The sequence below is a fragment of the Alosa alosa genome, chromosome 9 (assembly GCF_017589495.1).
Source record: "Alosa alosa isolate M-15738 ecotype Scorff River chromosome 9, AALO_Geno_1.1, whole genome shotgun sequence".
Classification (NCBI taxonomy): domain Eukaryota; kingdom Metazoa; phylum Chordata; class Actinopteri; order Clupeiformes; family Clupeidae; genus Alosa; species Alosa alosa.
This window is the reverse complement of record NC_063197.1, coordinates 21,829,475-21,853,866: the sequence shown is the minus strand read 5'-3', so window position 1 is coordinate 21,853,866 and position 24,392 is coordinate 21,829,475. Positions and strand designations below refer to the sequence as shown.

At 42.1% G+C, this 24,392-nt stretch overlaps 2 protein-coding genes across 5 annotated transcripts; both read left to right on the top strand.

Annotated features, from left to right (window-relative positions):
- Nucleotides 1-989: 989 nt before the first annotated feature.
- On the top strand, nt 990-3,322 carry LOC125300757 (carboxypeptidase N subunit 2-like). Its single transcript, XM_048252887.1, has 2 exons — nt 990-1,055; nt 1,450-3,322. The coding sequence occupies exons 1-2, from the start codon at nt 1,018-1,020 to the stop codon at nt 3,320-3,322; spliced, it is 1,911 nt and encodes a 636-aa protein (XP_048108844.1). The 5' UTR covers nt 990-1,017.
- Nucleotides 3,323-9,913: 6,591 nt separating this feature from the next.
- On the top strand, nt 9,914-23,206 carry tie1 (tyrosine kinase with immunoglobulin-like and EGF-like domains 1). 4 transcript variants are annotated; one of them, XM_048252312.1, is made up of 23 exons: nt 9,914-10,144; nt 10,978-11,280; nt 11,382-11,495; nt 11,676-11,831; nt 11,936-12,067; nt 12,259-12,399; nt 12,773-12,901; nt 13,520-13,665; nt 13,830-13,974; nt 14,283-14,441; nt 14,944-15,081; nt 15,332-15,616; nt 15,928-16,218; nt 17,019-17,209; nt 17,463-17,676; nt 17,849-17,959; nt 18,494-18,684; nt 19,291-19,404; nt 19,736-19,806; nt 20,907-20,947; nt 21,573-21,669; nt 21,938-22,037; nt 22,365-23,206. In XM_048252312.1, the coding sequence occupies exons 1-23, from the start codon at nt 10,102-10,104 to the stop codon at nt 22,434-22,436; spliced, it is 3,384 nt and encodes a 1,127-aa protein (XP_048108269.1). In that variant the 5' UTR covers nt 9,914-10,101; the 3' UTR covers nt 22,437-23,206. The 4 variants fall into 4 exon arrangements, with proteins under 4 accessions (XP_048108269.1, XP_048108268.1, XP_048108271.1 ...); XM_048252311.1 differs by having other exon boundaries at nt 17,415-17,676; XM_048252314.1 differs by lacking the exon at nt 15,332-15,616.
- Nucleotides 23,207-24,392: the final 1,186 nt, after the last annotated feature.

Here is a 24,392-nt window from a genome sequence, read left to right as displayed (position 1 = left end):
CATCTCACGACTCGACTACTGCAACGCCCTCCTGACAGGTCTCCCAGCCTGCGCAGTGAAACCCCTTCAGATGAGCCAGAACGCGCGGTGGCGCTGGTCTACAACCAACCCAAAAGGGCACATGTTACCCCGCTGCTCATCCAGCTACACTGGCTACCTATGGCGGCCCGCATCAAATTCAAGGCTCTAACGCTTGCCTATAAAGTAGTCTCCGGTTATGCTCCCGCCTACTTGAATGCCCTCATACAGACATGCACTACCTCCAGACCGCTGCGCTCCTCAGATCGAATCGCTAGCTCTACCACCGGGTAATGCTCAGGCCAATCCAAACTTTTTCTCATCTGTTGTTCCTCAAGCAGGTGGAACACACTGCCAGTTCCTACAAGGGCAGGGATATCCCTCTCCATTTTCAAAAAAACTCCTGAAGACCCAGCTCTTTAGAGAACATCTCTCATAGCACCACTTACAACAAGTCTTGCTGATCCTAGCACTTACCAGCCGTCTTGAACTGACACGTACTGTAACTGTTAAAAACAGCACTCACTGACGCACTTATTCTTACTGTACTCTACCGTTTTTAAATTGTCCTAAAATTATTGAGAATTGCTTTAAAACTTAAACTGTTAGTCGCTTTGGTTAAAAATGTGTCAGCCAAATGTAATGTAATGTAATGTAATGTAATGTTTCCTATGGCGGTCATTTTTGACAAAATAAGTGTTACCAAATTGAATAAATCACTCAAAATTCAAAGAAAGTAGTCACAATGAATTCTATGTGTTCAAATGCCTTTTTTTGAAGGATCATAAGGTCTTGAGGCAATCTGATGAAAAATGCCATATTTATGGTACAGGGAATGTGTAAATCGGTCATTTTCGACCGGAACAGTGTTTAAAGGTTAAAACAGAAAGTCAGCTGGCCTCGCCTTTTCTGGCCAAGTAAAACCACAGAGCCTGTGCCTGCGGCAGCTCAGAGATAAGGCAGGTCGGCTACGTGGTGGTGGTTTCCCTTAGAGTGCTTATGTTCATAGCTTCCTACAAGACATACGCAACAATGTGGTATGTATTGCAGCCTTTATTACTGCTTGGCTAAATTAGACTTTATTCCTGGATGTGATTGGTGAATGATCAAAAAAGTAGTATGAGTATGAGCATGCAAAAAATATAAGGAGTCAATTATTTTGAAAGTATGGTAATAATATTATTTCCTACCAACATTTTAGATTTTGCTTAAAACACATGATGCATTGTAATAATACATTATGTAAATCATATTTTGTTCTGTTGTGTGTGTTTTGCAGAAATGCCATCTCTTTTAATTCTTTCTTTAATCTGTGAAAGAAGTTATCATTATAACTGAGTCACTAAAAAAAACACACAACAATGCACACACACACACAGTCAATGTTACCACTAAGTAAATACACCTGTCTTTCTCTCTTTTTTACTTTAGGACAAATGTTCAAACTACACAATGCATTTTGCTGGCTTTTTTAACAGGCTGCTCTGGTGAGTCTGTGTGTGATCAAGATGAGGAAAGCTGTGTCAACCGAGACGTCTATGACAAAAAGGTCCCAGCAATCCCGGTCACACTGAAAAAAGAAGGGGCCAAAGAGGTCTTTTTTGTGGGCAGTCCAATCAGTTTAATTCACAAAGGTGCCTTTGCCACAAATCCTCAGCTTGAGAAGGTTGAGTTCCTTGGTACCCCTACAGATTCTATTGAACCTGGAGCATTTGAGGGCTTAAATAACATTAACAGTATTGAGATATCTAACACACCGCTGAAGTCACTTTCTGTGGGAGTCTTTCAGGATTTGACCAGCCTTGAAAATCTTGTCCTGAAAAGCAACAAAATCCAGAGTTTACAGAAGGGATTGTTTGATGGTCTTGAGAAACTCAAAGATCTACAGCTGCATATAAATGAAATTGCTACCATCGAGGATGGGATATTCGATCAGCTAGAAAATCTTCAGAATCTTCATCTGGCAAAAAATAAACTCAGCTCCATTTCATCATCTCTCGTCTCAAAATTGAAGAAACTCAAAGTAATCAGACTGTATGAAAATGAATTACCATCTCTACCTGATGGAATATTTGACAATCTGCAAGAAATTACAGAGATTGCTTTACAAAACAACAAAATATCATACATACAGCCACAGCTAATTCTGCATAAAGATAATTTAGTAAAGTTACTTTTAGACAACAACCTCTTGACAGAGTTGCCACTGCAGATGTTTGTCAACTTTCCATTACTTAAAACATTGACACTGCACAGTAATCAATTAACACATCTGCCACCAAACTTATTTGGAGAAATGCCTAAGCTTACAGAGTTAAGTTTGAAGAGCAACAATCTCACCACACTTCCTCCAGGAGGTCTGAGTGTTCTTTCAAAGCTCAAAAGATTGGATCTGTCAGAGAATCTGTTTGAAACTGTGGCAGGAGAGTTTTTTGTTGGTTTGGAGAAGGTCGGAGATCTTAATCTTCAGAAAAATTTTATTACATCCCTTACATCAGACAATTTTGAGCCATTAAAAAACTCTATATCAACCCTGAAACTTTCTAGAAACCAACTGAAATGGCTACCAAATGATGTTTTCAGTTCTCTACCGAAACTGAGTAAATTATACCTGGATGGCAATCCTTGGCATTGTGACTGTAACCTGAAACCCTTTTACGAATGGATTAAATCCAATCCCAAAATGTTAAAATCTGTAGTACTATGTGCCTCACCTGAGTCTTTGAAAGGCCAAGAGATCATCAAACTAGAAGAAAGTGTCTTAATATGTCCCACAACAATACCTACAACAACACCGCTTATGACAACAACAACAACAACCACAACATTACCTACAACCACAACAATACCAACAATGACACCGCTTATGACAACAACAACACCAACAACCACAACATTACCTACAACAACACTGCTTTTGACAACTCCACCAACCACTACTGAACGTACAACAACTTTAAGAACAACAGCAATTACAACAACTTTAAGAACAACAATTACAACACAGCCCACCACACCTGTGGACCATGTGACCCCAACAGAGAAGAGGAGAAGACCATACACAACCCCACCACGAAGAAGCACACCCCTACCTACCACCAATGCCACTAAAAAGCCAGACCAGGGTGAGGACAGTCATTTGATCATCATTGTAGTGGTCTGCATGGCCGCCATCGTCAGTACCTTTTTAGGCGTGGCCTGCTGGAAAAGGTACAAGAGAGATAGCAGAGACTTGCACCAGCAGCCAAAGTCAAACTCAGTCATCTTGCCCATTTTACAAAAGGTTGAAATCAGAGGTATTTGACAGTCAGTTCTTACACGTACTGAAATAAAGACTCTTTTGGACAAAGACTTTGGTTATATTTTAATTTTGTCAAAATCTCCTAAAAAAATGCTTTAAAGCTCTACCATAGAATCACTTTGGCCTTTGTGATTTAAATTATTTTAAATTCTTTGTACATATTTTGAAATTTTAGTAAATTGAATGTTGACTTTTAATATCTGCTTAAGGTTGCAGTAACTTGTCGAACACTGGTCCATTATAATGTTTCTACCATATCATGTTCACTACTTCAGTCCTTTGCGTGACCAATAAATCCTTACACTCTGAAGTATATGTGGGCTGTAGCATACTTTTAGATCAAAGTCACTGACCGCAAATGTCAAGCATGCCAAGTCATAATCTACACTATAGGAAGCAAGTTATTCCAGTATGAGCTATGCCGTGCCAGTGTGAAAGAGTGACAATGAATTGAACTGATATCATTATTGTCATTAATTGTCATGGATTTATACATAGTACAGTCGTTTGCCAGATTATTTTATTTTTTATGTGTTGTGCCATGTAGAACCCAATTATATAATAATTTCCCAATAATGTAATAACTCCCAATAATGTAATGAAAATCTGTACTTAACTCCATAAAACATGTAATAAAAACCTGACAATGTAATAAATTATGCAATAAACTGTTAGTTCCAAAACCTAAAATGGAATAATTTCCCAATTTTGTTATATTGTGGTTGATGTTTTTATAATTTGCTACTAATAGTTTGGGGCAAACAGCGAGCTGTAGACATTCCATTGTGAATATGTAGTAGACAGCTCAGACATTACTATCTCAATGTGGGTGGCAATGTTTAGTGTGTAAACCAGTTCAATGCCTTCTGACAGTATAATGTTACACAATGGGTAGCCTGTGCATGAAAATCTGACAAACAGCGAAATGTGGTATTTGTGAAAAAGTTCACATCATCCACTGTTGCTTTAACAGTGTCATCAATTGATCAATAAGTATCATGAAAGGCATAATGCAGGTGTCTTTTAAGTGTATTAAGGTATAGTTTTGAAGTAAGAAGTCTCTGTTTATCGGTCTTTCTCTCTTACATGCTCTCTCAGTTAGCACCTTCTATTTTTATTGTCATGTTTTTTATGTGTAATATTGTCATTTATTCATACAGAATTAGTTTTTCTTCTTGATCTCTTTGACTCATAAATACACACAGTTCATAAAAACCACACCCATGTCCTGTCCAATATCAAAACTTCCTGACTGTGGTTCTATTCCCGAGAGACTATCGCTGGTTAAAATATCATCCCAGTCCATAATAAATAATTGTAAAGGGTAGGTTGTCCTATTCCTGTGGTGATTGCCCAAGCTCTGTGGCTAAAATTACCTCACAGATAGTCATTATCTCCTTCTGTTATTGTAACCTCCAGGAGCAATATATTAGCCGACAGCCACAAGTTTGTGTGCCCCAATCTGACTTCTCATAAGAGGAAAATGTTTTTCTTTGAAAAACAGTGAGTTGAAATGATTTACTCTTCAGGGGGAATAACAGATGTCACAGCTAAATTGGCGAGCCCAATCCCCCAAAAAGAAAAGTGCCTCTGACAACGAGTCTGGCAGACAAATAGAGGAATGCTGCATGATATCGACACCAGATATGTTATGATTACTACTTCCCTCTAATAAACTGTGGGCTGGGAGTTCAGGAAGTACAGTACATGGACATCTTGTTTGACTGACTTAGTCATCACCTGCAGAGACCTCCCCTTCTCTCCCTTCTTGTCCATTATACCACCATACTACAGCATATGTCAGCTTGTAGTGTCCAGCTTTGTGTGTGTTTGTGTGTGTGTGTGGGTGCGTGGGAGCTCCCTTGGCTGGAAGGACAATTTATGCAGCATTGTAAATATGGCATGGGGTCACTATGAGAAGCTATGTTAGCGTTAGCAGGAACGGCAGATGACGAAGGCGTGATAGGAAACACAGCACAGGCCAGTGGCTGACTCAGGGGAATGGTCACAGTACACCCGGATGGAGGACTTCCCCCTTGTCAACACACATCGTATGTGACAGCACATGGAAACAAGGTTGAATAATGACAATATGAGTAAAAAGCCAGGGCAGTCTTTGTGGAAATATGACTGCAGACTGCAACACAAAACTGAACTCCTAGGAGCAATGACTCACAATAAGTTAATTCCACATGAGATGACAAGTATGAAAAGCTTAACCAACAGCCTGTGGAAATATCAGACCCATCCAGTGCCTGCATATTTGAACTGTTTCTAATTCAGTATAAACGTATTCTGATCCAGTGTCTGAGTTTTATCCTTTTTGTCATGTTGCCGGTTGCACTTTTCAATTTTGGCACCAAACATGCTCAAGGATGACTTGAACTGAAAAAGTGGAATAGTTACTGGCTCCTTGAGCAATATGATTCTCACCAAAAAACAGATTCAACACATTTTCTTTTACAGAATCAAGACAAAACATGGCCACCAGCTTAAGTAAGGGAAATCTTACAGGCGTGTATGACCTTGTCATAGCGTTATACAGAAGATGTTTTTTCCATTACCCAGTAGCCACATCAAGCGGTAGGAAATCATTAATATGTCACTAAGGCACTGATACCAGTGCAGAGTGGAAATCAGGGTATGGGATGACAGAATATATTTTTGCATCACAGATATTTGGCTCAAGACATTTAAGCACATTTTCTTTTTTTTTCCAGCCAGAAGAGGAGGAAAAGGAAAGAGTGCAGAGAGTGTGCCTGACATGCTGGGTAGTTTTTACACTTTCTTCTGAGCAAGCGCTTAGCAAGCACTCTGTACATGGATATAATTTACTGCCTGTACAGTGAGCTCATCTGACCTCCCATTGACAAAATAACATTGTTTGCGCATTATATCAGATCTCTGCATGAAATATAGCTTAAACTGGGTTATACAGCACTACTATAGTTTGTTTTCAAACTACAGTGCCATTAATACAGATATAACAATAATGTTAGATATTATCTGCTTGTAAGAGATAGGCCAATATTTATGACTCACAAAAAAAAACAAGTAATTTGTTCACAGTAAAAAATATGTTTAGAATGTCAAAAATTGTTTGTCTGATGTACTTCAAAAGTCTCTGTCCAGTCCATCTCTGTGCACATGTTTGTGTGTTTGCATGGGACAACGCCTGACAAGAATAACCGTGTTAACAATCGAAGGTCAGCGTATGGAGCTCGGCGGGAGCGTAGGAAGTGTTGATCCCCTTGGCGTCCCGGCCTGCAAGATCTCCTTTCTTTGTTTTGTCCCTTCCTCCACCCTGCCCCTGTATCCTCCTCACAAGGTCCCTCAGGCCTGCTGCTCATCATCAAACATCAGTCTCTGTCTCTGTCGCTCTGCTGTTCTGGCCCTGACTGACCGCGTCCAAGAAAGGGAACATCTTCCCTCAGCCAGGCCGCCTTGTTTATTATTCCACGGAGCACTGCAGGACAGCTCTGACCGTCCCACATGTACAGAACGCTGACAATATTATTCCAGTGACTCTGGAATAAAACAGGGAGTGACATCTAGGATGAAGGATGGATTGATGTTTGTTTGTGAGCTCTCAAACACCGAGGAGCTTTTTCCCGCCACCCTGGCAAGGAGGGAAAAGTGGGTGCGCAGGAAAAATACTCGCTGCAGTGCTGGGCCGGAAGCTGATTGATGGATTGTCCTGACAGTATACACAGGAGGCCCGACACTTATTTCCCAAGCTGCCCAGTGTTTTCACCCTCTTTTATCGCGGCAGGGATTTCCTGCAGCCTCCCTGAGGTCTATCGCAGCACCCAGAGCGCTCAGGATCCCAGGCAGGGTTTCCTCCATGGGGGCCCACTCGGTCGTCTCAGATCGCGCACCCCCCCACCGTCACAACCCGTGTGCCACGCACGCACACACACACACACACACACACACACACACACACACTCTTGCTCTCCCTCACACAGAGTGGTTCGGTGCGTGTGGAAGTCTGCCAGTGCTCCTCACAATGGGTGGAAATGGGAATTTAATACAAACTTTCTCACAAGGCTTTCACATCCAAACCCCCATCACACATGCATAGCACAAAAAAAAAGTGCCAAAGCAGTGCCCGGGTGTTTTAAGTGACTCTGAGCACTGGTGAGATTTGAAATATTCCCACAGATTCATAACAGTACTGTTTAGAAAAACACTGAACTAAACTGCAAACCCACATTAAGATAATTCATACACAAATACATAAAACAATAGCAAAATACTATGACTGAAATTGAAACATAAAATAAACATACCAGTAACTTTAAGTTGAAAAGGTACTGATAAATCACAACAGTTCCTTGTTTTTTTGTATCTCTTTTTCTCAGACATGACCTTGCTGACCATGTGCATATTGTCTGCTGACCCCAAAAAGGAAGGCATGTAAAGAAAGAGACACAGAGAAGGACTTGTCTTTGTCTGATGCAAGCAAAGCAAAAACAGCAAGGAAAAATAATCAACAAGCCTTCCACTCTCATAATAAACTCAACACATGATTGCAGCGCGGAACAACAAAAGGCGGCTGGGACAATGGCTGCTGGTGCTTAAAGAGTGGCGCTGTACCCCAGCCAGGTCTCCACCCCAACAGAGCAGACCGCACATCTACACACCCTGTCTAGCAGAGCCTAGGGTCCAGTGTCTGTGTTGATACAGCATGTGGTCCTTTTCCCGTGATGTTTCCCCCTCCTCCTCCTTCTCCTCAGTGATGTCCTCTGCACACTGGGGTACGTGAAACACCAGGTACTCAGTCATTACCCATGTGACCACTGGAGAACCATAAAACATTGACATCAATTTGATATACTTGGTATGTTGGAATGTTACAGTAGTTATTTCCACTGAAATACCCCACAGGCATGCATACATGTCTATCATCTTTACATCTTTTCTATCATCTCTATCATCTTTACCTTTACACAGGCAGTCAAAACAACAATGACCCTATGTTTACAAATGTATTGCTTCTTAAGCATATTGCCAATACTAAAGAGCATATTACAGAGTATATTTATAAGAATAATCAACTTTTTTTTAATATATCCAGTGGCAACAGTTTTGTTTTTTCACAGATGAGATTGTTTATGGGTGTTTTGCATTTTTGGCCATGTGCAAGGGGAAAAGGAAAGGCTGCTCAAGGTAATGTGCTATTCTTGGTGCGAGGGACACTCCTGCAGTGGACTTTTAGTGACAGTGCCAAAAGAAGACTAAAGAACATTCCGCTCTGTCCAGTGTCTACTTTGCAGTGTCTTCAAAGGTCACCATAAGAAGTAAAAAAAAAACAATGGTACTTCAAGATAACCTGCTTGCATAATGTGCATGCATAAGCATATAAGGATGATAGACCTGAATGATAGCTGTGTGAAACAATGAACAAAACTGAGAAGAAGTACTAGTCAGCAGAAGAATATATAGAAGTGTTCATACTGTTTTTTTTATCTTAGCCTATGACAAACTGAAAACAGGAAACTCCAACAATACCAAAGTGAGTCAACTCAAACTGCATACAGTGATCAGGAAACCAAGGGAAAGCATGAAATCAACACTTTTGCAATCCGCCAATCCATAATTGTTCAAAGTGTGCTGAAGCGCTCCCTTAATGACTTTAAAAAGTGTGATGCTGGATGATTTCCATGTAATTACAGGCCAGACTGAACAGACAGACATAACAAAGGCAGTGCAAGATTGTTCTTCATTTCCTCACACTCACTGAAGTAGTGGAAGAATGTTTGGATGTTCACAATGCTGATGACATTTCCAATCTGTTCAATCCAACAGACCAATCCAAAGTTGAAACCCATGTGTTGTTCTTGATTATCAGGGGAGCTGAAGCACAGGCACACATCACGAAACCACAGAAAGGTTTGTGTTATTGGCAGTGCACGTGTTCCCAACAGCATAAGAATTTTGAATCACGTTCAATTGGTAACACAGGTGAACGACGACCATCTGGTTCTATGAATGTTTGCGCAATCACTCTGTGGTTTGCAACCTGCACATGCAGATGAGTGGCATACAGGACAGAAGGACAGAATGGACATGTAAAATCTGAATTGCAGCTGCGTGGTTGGTTTAAATGAACCTCAGTCTGACCCATAGCATATAGGCTAAATCATAATATTAAACACATAAATAAGTAAAAGTTATTAGAGAAATATGCTAATAAGTGCAATGCAAGCCAAAAATGATTACATTAATTCATTTATACCAATCATTTGTCAAAAAACTCAAAAAAATCGGAGAAAGTTTGGGGTAGCTGACACATTTCTCACTAATATTGTAGTAGGTGTTCTTATATACGCAGATTAAAGGTCACTTAGATTATCATGACATCTGAAGAAATACTTTTATCCTATAAACTTACTATAATCGAAGTTAACAGGCTCTATGTATTCTAATGCAGACAACAAGTATGCCATGTTTTGATGTCAAACAATGTGAAGTGCCAAAACCCTCAATCCTCTCTCTCCGGCGCCGTGACGCGGTTTCCTTCCTTTCCCACCCAGAGGAGAGGAGTTTACTGGGAAACATAGCTTGGCTATTGGACGTATTAGACGCTTTTACACCAAGAGACATCTCAGAAAATATCAGATCTTGTCTGAATTTAATGGTACGGATGTAACATCGGAATTACTGGAGATGCGCATTAACGCGCCACAGTGGAATAATAATCTGGAAAGCAGATCTTATACCAATTTGAAAATATCGGAGTTATCCACAAATTAACGGATTACAACATATCTGGAATTATGATTAACGTCATTTTACTGTTATGTTTTATCTCCACATCAGGTGAGTATTGTTTTAATATTTACCCGCTACTATTTAATGAATTAAGGTTTTGTGTATGGCTAAAACAGTCAGTATTTAGCCCGAACCGAACCCTACACAAAAAAATCAACTTGATATGATGAACTCTTGCTCCGTGTGTAGAGTCAGTGTCAAGATGTAGTTTACATACGTTATAGTATTTAGCATTAGCTCACATTATGTGGTAAATGGGTGAATTCAGACGTTTCAAAAGGACTATCAATCCATGCAAATCTGATGTGTGCGTGAAATCTGGTCTGGTATGGACAACTCAAGGCACCTCTACACGGACTAAACTTATGCCCAGCCAATGTTATAACTTTACTCTTTACAGCCAGTAAAATACCTTCCTGGTTGGTAAGGGAACTCACCAGCCCACAATGTCTGGAGTGGAATGTGATCTCTTGAGATTACCAGGGCTCATCTTTGTTTCCTACCATTGTTTGGGGGTCATATGCCTAGTAATGGCATGTAGAGGAAGGGGATAGGTGGAGGATGGAGAGAACAACAGTCTCAAAGCAGCAGAAGCTACTGATTGTAGACATGTTGTTCTTCTGCGAAAATGGCTTAACATGTTGTTCTTCAGCGAAAATGGCTTAACTATAACTTATCTCTCTTTGGGAGCATCCAAAATATGGCCACTGAAGTTATTTGTTACATTAGGGAATAAGGCAGTACAGTAGCCTAATCAAATCTGGGATAACAGTTGTTTTAGATGTTAACTGGACAATACTTTGTGTTAAAAGTCATGGATAATGGGACCACAGTTTAAGGTTTTCAGTTTAAACATTACATACTTTCATTGTCTTTTGTAGATTCTGTCATGGATCTCACCATGATTTCTAATGTGGGGCACAGTAGTAACGGGCACAGTAACACGCACACCTTGACATGTGTCAGTGGTGAGCGCAACCCCAAACTTAATCTGGAAATCAAGAAAGACGACAAAATCATCAGGTATCCAGAAGAACCCAAGTTCAAAGTGACACAAGTGGCCAGTGTGGCCAATGAAGCCAGTAAGGTGATTGCATCTGGCTTCCACAACATAGAGCATGCAGGCATTTTTCATTGCCGTTCCAGCCATCATACTGTGACTTTTGTCAGCAACCTCAACAGAGGTAAGATGGAGTAATGACAATAGACACAGACAAACTATAAAATGATGTTCTGTCACTTGATTTGTGTCATAGTAAACATGTTTTATTTATATGAAACAAAGGGATGTTGGTCCCAGCACAACTTTCCATGACTGCCAATAAGGGGGATACAGTGGAATTGGTCACACATATCCACAAAACGGACAGAAAAGAAGAGATCACATGGAAACATAATGGTAATAATATCTTCTCTTTCCTCCAAGTAAACAAAAACATGATTTTGTGAGCTGCATATATTGCTTTGTTGACTAATTAAGCTCAGGAATACTCCTCTTCCTCTTCTATGTTACCTAAAGTTACCTGTGTTAAATGGCCTGATTTCATAAAATGATAAATGAAACATTTTAACATTTCAGGTAATTTCTACTCCACAACACATGTGCAAGAACGGATAGACAATACAGCCAGGCTGACTTTAAACCAAGTCACTGAGGAAAGCGCTGGGATCTACAGTGCCAACTTCATTGGTGAAAGTCTGCTATTTGGTGCCATAATGAGACTCATTGTGAGAGGTATGGAGCATTACCCATTGTAAACCACAAGTATACATCGTGTTTAGATGATACCTGTTGATGTTGGAGCTGAGGCTAACCACCCTGTTGTGTGATTGTACCAGCTTGTCCAGGCATGAAGTGGGGGCTCGCATGTGATCAGGACTGTCCCGAGTGCCTCAATGGGGGTGTGTGTCATGACAAGAGTGGAGACTGCATCTGCCCGCCGGGGTTCATGGGAATGCGCTGTGAGACAGGTGGGTGTGGACGGATGGAAAGGTTCGCCCTGAAGTGAAACATGCTCCTGGTGGTGAGACAGGACATAGAACTTTCTCCCACAGAGCTAGGGAGGGAGAACACCCATCCGACTGTACTGTGTCTGAGTAAAAAATCCATTGTCTATAATGATCTTTTGCTTCCTAAAATGCCTCTGTATTGTCCTCTGCAGCATGCCGGGAAGGGAAGTTTGGTCACAACTGTCAGGAATCATGTAATAAGCTGATGAACTGCAAAGGATTAAGCTTCTGTCTGCTGGATCCTTATGGATGCTCCTGTGCCAGTGGTTGGCATGGAGCTCTCTGCAATGAAAGTAAGAGCAGCTTCAGCTTTAGTACACCTAGTATAGGTACATCTACTGTAGTATGTGGCAAGTCTGCTGAAACTCTTTATGTCTTTTTCGTGTGTAGAGTACTTCATTGGTTAGGTTAATGATTCTGTAATGAAGTTGTTGAATGGGTTATATGGGACACTATATTGTTCCTCTTCCAGATGCTGTATATTGTTCCTCTTCCAGATGCTGTATTGGAGTCTAATCATTATATTACAGGAGTAAAACACTTACATTACACACATTATGTATTTTGTTTCAGAGGTGAGGATCACAGGATCAGTGTAGATTACTGGGTATGAGACTTGCAGGAAAAAAAGAATGTGCAACTAAGATCCTTTGTGCCTTCTGATAGAATGCTCTGATGGCATGTATGGTGCGGATTGTCGGCTGCGCTGTGACTGCAAGAACGGGGGAACCTGCAACCCTTACAGCGGGTGCCAGTGCCAGACAGGGTGGCGCGGGCAACACTGCGAGAAATCAGGTGACAGAGGAATTTCAGCTCAGACACCTGATGCACTAATTGGGAGAGATCAGGGTATCACAGGGTAGGACTCACATCCAGACCTCATGGGCCTTCCTATGTCCATCATTTCAATTTGAATTAAATTTGGGGAAAAATGTTGAAATATTTACTTATTATTCGAACGACATCCCATGCAGTTGATGCAGCTATGCAGTGACTCCTCTCCAGTGGTATTCAACGAACCAAAAGATGCTTGTATTTGGTGACGTTTGTGCTCATTACTCCTGCTGGTTTACTGCCTTCCTGTTGTTTTTAGCACTCCTCAAACACTCCTACATCTGACACCCAGATGCTTTGTAGATACTTGATGATTTAAGTCAATGAGACTATAAAGAGACTGGGTTAAAATATTGAAAGACTAAAGTCTCTAAATACAGGAATGGCATTTAGCATTTTTGTTGAACTGTGTACTATATCACCAGCAGTGGCTCGAGAGGTAGAGGAGTCGTTCACTAATCAGTAGGTAGCTGGTGCTAGTGGAAGTGTCCTTGAGCTTATTTGCTGAATTGCTAAATGTCTGAATTTGAAGCTGTCTTCATTTGTCAGCTGTCTGATGGTCTTACTCTGCCCTTGTAGAGCATGCCCCTCGGATCATTGAAATGGACGACAACCTAGAGTGGAACCTGCACTCAAGCCCGAAGCTCACATGCTCTGCCACGGGCAACCCCCCGCCTAGGCACATGAGCATAGTGCTGCGCAAGCTGGACAGCACTGAACTTCAGGTAACATGTCAGTGTGTGTGTGTGTGTGTTTTGTGTATGTGTCTCTGTGTGTGTGTGTGTGTGTGTGTGTGTGTGGAGGAGTGGGTAGGTGTGGGTGTTACAGTCATTTTCTATTCAATATTAATTGATAGCATTAACAGAGTTTCTCCATGTTCTGTCACCAGCCTATCCGCACGACCACAGACTCGAACAAGAGCACCGCCCATTTTGAGATCCCACGCTTGCAAGCAGAGCACGGAGGCCTGTGGGAGTGCAGAGTGTCGACAAACGGCGGGCAGGACTCACGCAAGTTCAATCTCACTGTCAAAGGTAAGCAAAGACGCTCATAATGATCAAGAATACGACAGTGAAAATGAATAGACGCAAATAACAGAAGTGGTTGTTGCATATGTGATGAAAAAAAAAACACATTTAAACACTAATGGCATTATAATTGTAATGTATTGTCTTGTTAAACCAGAAGTATACTTTTGAACATACTTTTTAGACTCTTAATAAACTGTCATAGCAGTTACAGTTCACCATTCTCCTCCTAATGGACTCAGCCTACACTGTACATTGGTAGATACTCTGACGTGATATTGCCTCTCATGACAAGATCTGCCTTCTCCACTCAGAGCCACCATGTCCTACCACACCTCCGACACTGCTGGAGAAGGGCAGCAAGCAGCTACTGGTGAAGCTGTGGGACGCCTACAGAGGAGACGGACCCATCACCTCCACCAAAGTCCTCTATAAACGTTTGGACTCAACGGACCTGTTCTCCTCCTTTAGCGGTGAGTTCACGCTGAAGGCGTACGAGGCTGTCTGCTGACACTGTGCCATTGTGCTTGTTTGGTCTACACTCACAAGATGGATTTGTAGTATTAGATGTAGTAACAGCTGATGTCATATACCAATTAAATGAATGGGGTAAAATGCATGTTGTTTTATTGTACAGCTGTATTAGCACAAGGCGTATACAGTTCTTTGAGACAAGGGTGTCATCTCACCTTCGATTAGTCTGGAAAGAGTTAGTCTGGCAGAATTGGTTGCTTCGGAAGACAACCATTAAGGAATCTGTTCTATGGGTAGCAAATAAATAGCAATTCAAAATCTCTTTCAAGTCTCCTTAAAAGTCTCCTCAAAAATTGCTGATCACATCTGGCCCTGCAAGTCAAAAAAAGTAAGACAAATGCCTCTGTGAAATGTTTTCTATTTAAAACATAAATAGGTTGTGTACAGATCAAGGACCCATCAGAGAGTCTTTGTCTTTGACTCTTTCTCTTTCTCTTCCAGTATACAACACTGACCCCATCAGCCTGATGCACCTGCAGCCCTCCACCAGGTATCTGGTGCAGGTTCAGCTCAGCCGGCCTGGGGAGGGAGGAGAGGGGGCCTCGGGACCAGAGGCCATCATGAAGACCGACTGTCCAGGTAAGGGACATCAAAACCCGTCCAATCAGTGATACACAAAACCAGGGCAGTCAGGGCATGAGAGTAGTGAGCACAGTACACTAAATTGGTCAGTGTAGAGCAGAGAGGAAAGAATCTTGGCATCATAGCTAATTCCATTTTATTGGCCCGCTAGCTAGCAGCAGTGGGTAGCTGAAAGTGACCCAGCCTGTCTGTGAGTGATCCAGCAGGCATGGCGGACTGCCTCTGACTGCATGTTCTGTGTCGTCAGAGCCCACGGCCAGGCCGAAGATCGATTTCCGCTCGCTGGAGGGCCGTAACGCCACGGTCAAGTGGTCTCTGCCTCAAGGCCACGGCTCAGCCACAGGCTTTTTAGTTGAGTTCTACGGACCAACGGGGACGAAGCTGTGGGAGAAGCACAACATGCTCAGTGTGCACTCCATCGATCTCCACAACCTGGAGTACCACCAGGACTACCGCGTGATCGTCCGTTTGGTCAACTGTGGCAGTCTTGGGCCGGCCTCAAAGCCCTACATCCTCCGCGTCAACAGCCAGGGTAACATTTCCCCTTTAACCATCCACGGCAATGCCACTCTGTGCTTGACTCAGAGGCCTGCGAGAGCTGCATTTGTGCTTTCTACGTCAGGTCCAATGCTATAGGTGCACAGTTTTAGCTAGACTCTGAGAGAATAGAGAGAGGAGGTCTTGTTATTCTTTGAAAAGTTACTAAATTGCAGTAGAGGCTAAATTTCAGATGTACTAAAGCAAGTGCAGGGAAAGTAACTTGAATGTGGATTTGTAGTGAAAGAGAGTCCACCTCTGGTAGTAACCTGTTTTGTGGCTTTCTTTTACGTAATTTCATTTCAGGACCTTCGTCACCACAGAACATTCGTGTGGACCACATTTCCTTCAACGCAGTGCGAGTCCAGTGGCAGCCGCCAGTGGACCCCAACGGGGGCATTATTAAGTACACCATTGAGTACCAACCGGTTGGCCAAAAGAGCGTGCATCTCTGGGTGGACACCGAAGATGGCAATAAGACCACCAAGGACATTACTGCCCTCAATGGCAGCACCCACTATCAGTTCAGGGTCAGGGCATTTTCGAAGGTGCCTGGAGAATGGAGTGCGTTTGTGGAAGCCCCGATCCAAGGAGATGGTGAGTGTCTGAACATAAAAAGTGAACATAAAGAAATCTTAATATGTTATTGCTCAGGTTGTGAAATATTTTTAAGGTTATTTAAATGCTGTTTAAGTGCTGTTAGAAAAGGTCAACAATGATTCTTGCAGTTTTAAAACCAACATGTGGGGTGGCAAATGCCATAATAGGCACTTTTTGTTTTGTAGTACCAAAGCCTTTATCAAGGATATTAGCAATGAGACAGAGTAACAAAGTTGTAGTTGATAAAAAAGGACATATGGTGTTTTGCCTAAAACTTGCAAGCTTACTAGCTAACTGTCAGCCACCAACAACAGCAAGTGATGTATATTTGATGTCGTGTTAAAAGCTGATTTGTAATGTTTTTTTTAATGGCACAACTACAAAGTGGTTAGACTGCAAGGCTAGAGGAAATCACAGGTGTGGCTATCGTCTGTTCTCATAACGCTGTCCCATGGGATTGAATTTGAGGATGCCATAAAAACTAGATACTCATAAAAAAAATACTGTTGAAAAAGAATTTACCCTTGAAAGGAAAATATCTACACAATACATGATGAGTGTTTCAAGAGAACACTTCTGTACTAGTCTCGTCAGAATCACTTGATAGTGTAATGTACAAGAAAGTCTTATGCTCAAAGCATTTTTCATGATTACCTATTGAGACCTGTAATGCTTGTTTTACTAATACCTATTTTCTTGTAGCACTACAATAACACATTAAACTGATTCATAGAGCCAATGAAACAAGGGTGGATGCTCCTCTGGCTGCTCTGAGACATTAAACCATCTTGCTGCAGGTACACTCAGATTCACACCCACCACCCAGGAAGTGATGAAACCAGGAGGGGACAGCTCTCAGCTCCTGGTGGCAGTGGTGGGCTCAGTGACCGTCACCTGTGTCACCATCCTCCTGGCCCTCGTGGTCCTCTTCTGCATACGCAAAAGTCTGCTCAAACGTCGGCGCACGTTCACCTACCAGTCTGGATCGGTAAGCATTGCAGTCCCCAGTTTTCTGAATAGTAATGACACACACACACATACATGCACACACACACACACACACACACACACACACACACACACACACACACACACACATATACACACACACACACACACATACACACACACACACACAGGTAAAACCTGTACTGTTCTTCATAGTGCCAACTGGTCTAATCACACGCTCATAGGCATTGACACCTCGTGGAGATCATGCCTTTCTCCCTGTTCCTGCTCAGGGGGAGGAGACCATTCTGCAGTTCAACTCAGGCACCCTGACCCTGACCAGGCGCCCAAAGCCCAACCCAGAGCCTCTGACATACCCCATCTTGGAGTGGGACGACATCAAGTTTGAGGACGTTATCGGCGAGGGCAACTTTGGTCAAGTGATCAAGGCTATGATCAAGAACAAGGACGGCAATAAGATGAGTGCTGCCATCAAAATGCTGAAAGGTGAATCATGTGGGAGAGACACGGATAACAATGAACACAGACACACACAGAATATGCAGGATCGTACATGTGTCCAACTGTCCAAGTGTCCAATTGACCAACGTGTGTGTGCGTGTGTGTGTGTGTGTGTGTGTGTGTGTGTGTGTGTCCCCGTTGTGTTTATCCTGTCTAGAGTTTGCCTCTGAGAACGATCACAGAGACTTTGCAGGAGAACTGGAGGTCCTTTGTAAGCTTGGCCAGCACCCCAACATCATTAACCTCATTGGTGCCTGTGAGAATAGAGGTGAGAGCGCCATCCTGTGGGTATTTCTGGTACTTACCTTAGACATAAATCGACCATCTGTTAAGTACACATAACAGTCAAGATATACATTATGATTAATCATTGTCTTAAATCTCTTGATATTTTAGTGTGCAAGCATACAGGAAATAGTTAACTTCTATAGTCAGATTCAAATTTTATTAGATTCTTTTTTGGCACGCCAATATCAGCACTGTTAGAGAAATCTGGACGATTATGTTTGTTTTGTTTGTTTCTTTGCCACTATTATAGAAAACAAAACTTGATATGGGGCCCGAGTGCATTTTGAGTAAAAAGAAATCCCTTTTTGTCCATTCCCACAGCTTCATTAGAAACAGATTAGGTTGTTGCATAATTGCCTTGAAAGCAACTCATGCATAGAGTGTTCTGAGCAGTAATCTTTCAGTTTTTTCTTCTCTCAGTTTTTTTCAGGTGCATGTTCAACCAACGACGTATTTTGAGAGTACTCTCTCTTTAACACATTCAGAGTTGTCTTATATCCTTGTACATTCACAGGGTACCTCTACATTGCCATTGAGTACGCACCTTACGGGAATCTGCTGGACTTTTTGAGGAAGAGCCGTGTCTTAGAGACAGATCCAGCCTTCGCCAAAGAGCATGGCACTGCCTCCACTCTTACCTCTCAACAGCTGCTTCAGTTTGCTGTTGATGTAGCCAATGGCATGCATTACCTTAGTGACAAACAGGTATGGCTCTGTGGCTGGCTTTGTACGGAGCATACATTTTTATGTAGTATTGTTTGAAATTGTTTTAAAAAAGGGGACTGCACTATTAAATGAGCAGAAGGGTAGAATGTGCTTTAGAATGTTTTTTTTTAACAATTTCAATTGTTCAACAATTTCACTCGTGTAGGGGCAGCCGTGGCCTACTGGTTAGCGCTTCGGACTTGTAAGCGGAGGGTTGCCCAACCAGTAGGCACGGCTGAAGTGCCCTTGAGCAAGGCACCTAACCCCTCACTGCTCCCCGAGCGCCGCTGCTGTTGCAGGCAGATCACTGCGCCGGGATTAGTGTGTGCTTCACCTCACTGTGTATTCACTGTGTGCTGAGTGTGTTTCACTAATTCACGGATTGGGATAAATGCAGAGACCAAATTTCCCTCACGGGATCAAAAGAGTATATATACTTATACTATACTTACATACTTGTTTTGTCTTTTGTCTCTTAAGATGAGGAAAATGTAATTTTAGCCACATGTTTTCTCACAGGGATAATACTTTTAGTTTGAGCACTGTGCAGATCTTTTAGTTCAGTCCTGATTAAAACCTAGTATGACCTCTCATCTCTGTCTCCAGTTTATCCACAGAGATTTAGCTGCCAGAAATGTGCTGGTAGGAGAAAACCTGGTTGCCAAGATTGCTGATTTTGGTTTGTCTCGAGGGGAGGAGGTGTATGTCAAGAAGACTATGGTAAATGCACTACTAGATTTTAGGATTTGGCATTTGGTATTTCATGTGTTTGTTTATTCTGTAATATGATATCTAAAATGCAACATTTTTCTAGCTGAGCAGTATCAATTTTCCCTCATAATTTTAGCAGTGCATGTTTTGCGTGTTCAATTTTAGCCAGCAGAGGTTAGCAGAGAGCCAAATTACATGCCTCTCCTATCACGAAAAAATACATAAACACTTGTGGCTGAACAAATGCTAATGTTTAATTGCATCATTGCATTAAGAAAGAAAATGTGTGTGCATGTGTGTTAAATATTAAAGACCAAAATCTTTCTGTTTTATCTCTTAGGGGAGATTGCCTGTGCGATGGATGGCCATAGAGTCTCTAAATTACAGTGTTTACACCACAAAGAGTGATGTGTGAGTGTCTGGGGCATCACTCCCTTTCGTTTCACTAATCCTATCTTGATTTGTATTATTCAGATCAATGAGTAAAAACCAATGTTGTGTTAAGTAATGTGGATAAGAACTGTGTTGGTGCGGATAAGGACAATGAGCTCAGCTCCTGAAAAACCTGGGAATTCATAGCCAAACCCTGCGGTGGACCAGTAAGGCAACATCAGTGACTCCAGAGCACTACAGTCAGAGGATATGGTTGATGAGAGAAAAAAAGACCTTGGCTGGGCCCCAGGGGTATTGGGACACATACCGGGTCTGATCAGCCTGCGATGGGCCTGTCTTAGCAGAGGGTGTCCTTTTGATTAAAAGGCCGAAACACCCAATGATGCTAAGGTACAGAACTGAGGATGTTTCCCAGAATTCAGAAGCAATAGTATCAGACTAGATAAATGTACCGGAATGAAATTAAAATAATGAAATGACTCAATATTGCAATACTTGCTGCCACAAATGATATATTGTGCCAAAAATATTTCAATACTGAAATATTCAATATACTGTATTGTTCCATTTCTACTGAACAACAACCAGTTGTTCGATGTCATAATGTGACCTTAATATAGCTTAGTAAACAACAATTCCTACTCTTCTACAACATGTGCTACTCTACACCCTGATAAATTCATGCAAAGGAACTGATAAAGTAAATGAGGAAGTTGGAGACTTCTGCCGCAAGCCTGCATGCCCCCTGTCAAAGCCCTATTTTTATAGCCATGAGAACAGAGTGTGCTAGAGAGTTCAACAACCAAAGGAAGTTGGTGGCACAAATGGCAAGTGCAGAAGTGGCAGACAGCTTCAGAGGTGCCACCTCTTTTATTACCCCTCGGCAGACTCGATTCTATCACATTGCAGAAGCACAAACAAATGCACCAATGTTTAAAGAAAGTTATCTTAAAATGACTGAATATGATTTTCTGCTCAGTTATGTTGTCTAGTAAACAACTCCAATCATATGTTATTTTGCTCTCTCTCTTCCTCCCTCTTCTCTCTCTCCCTTCTTCTCTCCTCTTCTTCCTCCCTTTCTCCCGATGTTCACCCCCCTGTTTCCTCACCTACCTCAGGTGGTCATTTGGGGTCCTTCTCTGGGAGATTGTGAGCTTAGGTGAGCAAATATGTCTTCTACAAAATGTCTCTTTTTCAGTTTAGCAGTACGAAGCTGACAATTTTCAACCACTGTAATGTGCACCAAATACAATACCGTTCAAAAGTTTGGAGTCACTTAGAAATGTCCTTGTTTTCATCATTAATGTTGTAAATGACTGTTGTAGAAAGAAATGGCTAATCTTTAATGCAATATCTACATTGCCCATTATCAGCAACCATTCATCCAATGTTCCAAAGGCACATTCTGTTTACTAATCTGATATCATTTGAAAAGACTAACTGAAAAAACATTGGAGAACCCTTTTGCATTTATGTAAGGACATAATGTAATCTGAAAACTGCTGCCCTGATTAAAAAAAACAATACAACTGATCTTAGTTGGTATTCTGTGGAGTGGAATGGAAATTTCTAAGTGACCCCAAACTTTTGAGTGTATATCTGGTGGAGAGAATTTGACTTGAGCAACAAGGATGAGTATGACTGGGTGATGCTGGTGATGATAACAGTTAATTGCCACACTGATAATGATACTGTACTTGATAATTGTAATGTAATAATGAGGTTGGCTGGTTAGTTATATTGGTGTGGGTGTCACTCACTATCACTATCTATGCTATTTTCAGGTGGAACGCCATATTGTGGGATGACCTGTGCAGAGCTCTATGAGAAACTCCCACAGGGATACCGAATGGAGAAACCCAAGAACTGTGATGATGAAGTGTAAATATACCCACTCTCTTATTCTCACACAAACTCCACTGCAAGGCCAACAGCGTTATTAAGACATACGGCCTGATTGTTTATCTACTGTCGACTGATACATTGATGCTTTGCATTGTGCATTATAAGGAGGGATGTTAAAATGAATATAAAAACATATGTTGAAATTCACAGTAAATAAGACTGAGGCTTATTTAACACACAATGCTCACACATTTGCCAAATGACTCGGAAGTGAGAACTGAGAGAGGCTTTTTTTATTCTTCAGGTATGAGTTGATGAGACAGTGCTGGAGGGATCGGCCGTACGAGCGACCACCGTTTCAACAAATCTCTGTGCAACTCACCAGGATGCAAGAGGCAAGGAAGGTGAGGGCCTGAATGCAAAAGTTGAAATGTAGTCATGGGCTACTTGGGTCCATACCAGTAAAGCTGAACTCAAGCAAAAAAGCCTTCTCGCAAGCCATTTTTAATTGGCCAGACAAAGACACAAAACTGTTGTGGTGCTGAGGTAGAATTTGAAAGCACAGATTTATGGATATTGTTACAGTCACAATTGATATGTGTGGTCACAGCATAGTCAGTCAAAGCAAGAGCTGAAGAGGATAGCACGATAGCGTGCAATTCAAGCCGCATTTCTATGTAGTGTGTTGCTGTGTTAGTCAATACCTCCTTATAATGCTTTTTGCTTCACAGGCCTACGTGAACATGGCGCTCTTTGAGAACTTCACCTATGCTGGTATAGACGCCACTGCTGAAGAAGCCTGACTACCCGCCCCCCCAGACCCTGAGAGTGCGCGCCGCCCGGGGAGGGAGCGCCGTGGCCTGACACCGCGCTACTGCCACCCCCCTGCGGCTCGTGCCGAGGTCCATAGCCGGCACTCCACCCGGACCACCTGGCTCTAGACAGCAAACTGTGAAAGGACACTGATGCGGGGGGGGCCTATGGGAGCCCGCCGTGGAGCTGTCTGCCGGGGAGGCTTGAGCCTCAGGCCTGGTGGTCTCGTGTATGGTTCTCGCCTCGGGAGCGCCCGAACATGGATAGGACTTTTCGAGCAACTCCCTGTGTTGGTGATTTTGCCAGACGACAGGGTCTGGGGGTGTACACTGCTCACAAAACTCTGCTGTCCCCAACTATGGGGGACTTATTCCTTTGTTTCAGACTCAATGGACATACGTTGGATTACACTTGACTCAAATCAGCAGAGGTGAATAATGTCTCACAATGTAGCACTTAAGATAAATAGTATACACAATATACTGTATATGTACGTTCGCTTCCTTCCTTCTGACTGGTGTATTTATATAAGGCTTTATAGCATATTATCTTACTGTATGTTGCCTTGTATACTTGTGTTTTGAGCCCATGTCATGAAGTGCAGACCAAGTCCATTTTTCATGAACTGGATGGAATGTGGAGTCTTTTGAAAAGTGAATATAGGCAACCTATTTTTACTGACATTTTATTATATAAATCTACAAGTAATGTCCTCATGTGTTTTCTTAATTAAAGGATCTTTGCTGTGACTGGCCTCACTACAAAGAGAAACGAATTTACTGCTCTGCCCTATGTTTTTAACATAAGTGATGCATGAATAGACTTAAGACACAGGGTTGCTTGAACTGTTTTGTTTTGTTTACACTAAACTTAGAGCCAATTCATAGCTCAAATGCTTCCCCTACTGTTGAAGAAAATATTTGGTTTCAATCAGGATTCTATGGTTTATACAGAGTCGCCTCTCCAGTTGATGATTTGTGCAAAATGGTCAACTTGCTCATTGTTATAGCAAGTTATTTTGTCAGTTACTGCCTACCATTATAAGCCTATTCTCATCTACTTGCATATATGCATCAATACACATGGACACACATACTGTGTGTTTACAGGCATAGATGCACATCAGTTAGGGATTAGTTGGGGGTTGTTGTAGGACAGTGATGGACCAGTGTAAACTTAGCCTCTTCCCTGCTGCAAGTCACTGATCTTTCAGAGGATTTCCTTGAGCAACAAGCCACAGAGCCGCAGGCTGTCATGCAGTGGGATGCCAGCACAGTTTCCTGAGACAGCATGTGTACTCATACTCACCCACACACACACACACACACACACACACACACACACACACCATCACAGTTGAAACATGGTTACTCCTTAATTAATTAATTTAATGAACACTGAATGTTCTCTGTGGCTGCACATTTGTGAACAAACAATATGTAGAAGAAGCAAGGAGTCATGCTTAAACCAGTATGGGACTGATGTTTCACACTTTCTGTGTCATCATAGTGGAGTAGGCTTGCACATCAGACATATTTCATAAACTTATGCGTTGGCAACTGCATTTACATCACACAGCTTAACTGATGCTGCTTGCTCCTCTACTCTTTGATGCGTATCAGACGGCCCCCATCAGATTAGCTGCAAGCTCTCGAGTGCGGTGGTAAAGTGGGCCACTTTCTTGGTTTTTTCCAGTGTATCAAGAAAAACAGTTTTTATTTTTCTGATTATACACAGGATAGAGAGGAAAGAGTTGGTGTGTGCGGGGTGTGTGTGTGTGTGTGTTTGTGTGTGTGTATGTGTGTGCGTGTGAGTGTGTTTTCTGAGGCCCTGCCTGGGTACTTGCCTCAATCCTCTCTGAACACACTTCCTGCTTGTCTGAGCCTTGCCTGATAGGGCTGCCTACCCCCCAACCAACACAGGCACAGACACAAACACCAACTCTG

Bases quoted from the DNA above. Each gene is read 5' to 3' on its own strand.
- LOC125300757 (XM_048252887.1), top strand. From the start codon at position 1,018: ATGTTCATAGCTTCCTACAAGACATACGCAACAATGTG. The intron at 1,056-1,449 runs GTATGTATTGCA...TTTTTACTTTAG, and splicing joins AAGACATACGCAACAATGTG to GACAAATGTTCAAACTACAC.
- tie1 (XM_048252311.1), top strand. From the start codon at position 10,102: ATGATTAACGTCATTTTACTGTTATGTTTTATCTCCACATCAG. The intron at 11,281-11,381 runs GTAAGATGGAGT...TATGAAACAAAG, and splicing joins TGTCAGCAACCTCAACAGAG to GGATGTTGGTCCCAGCACAA. The intron at 17,960-18,493 runs GTGAGAGCGCCA...GTACATTCACAG, and splicing joins TGGTGCCTGTGAGAATAGAG to GGTACCTCTACATTGCCATT.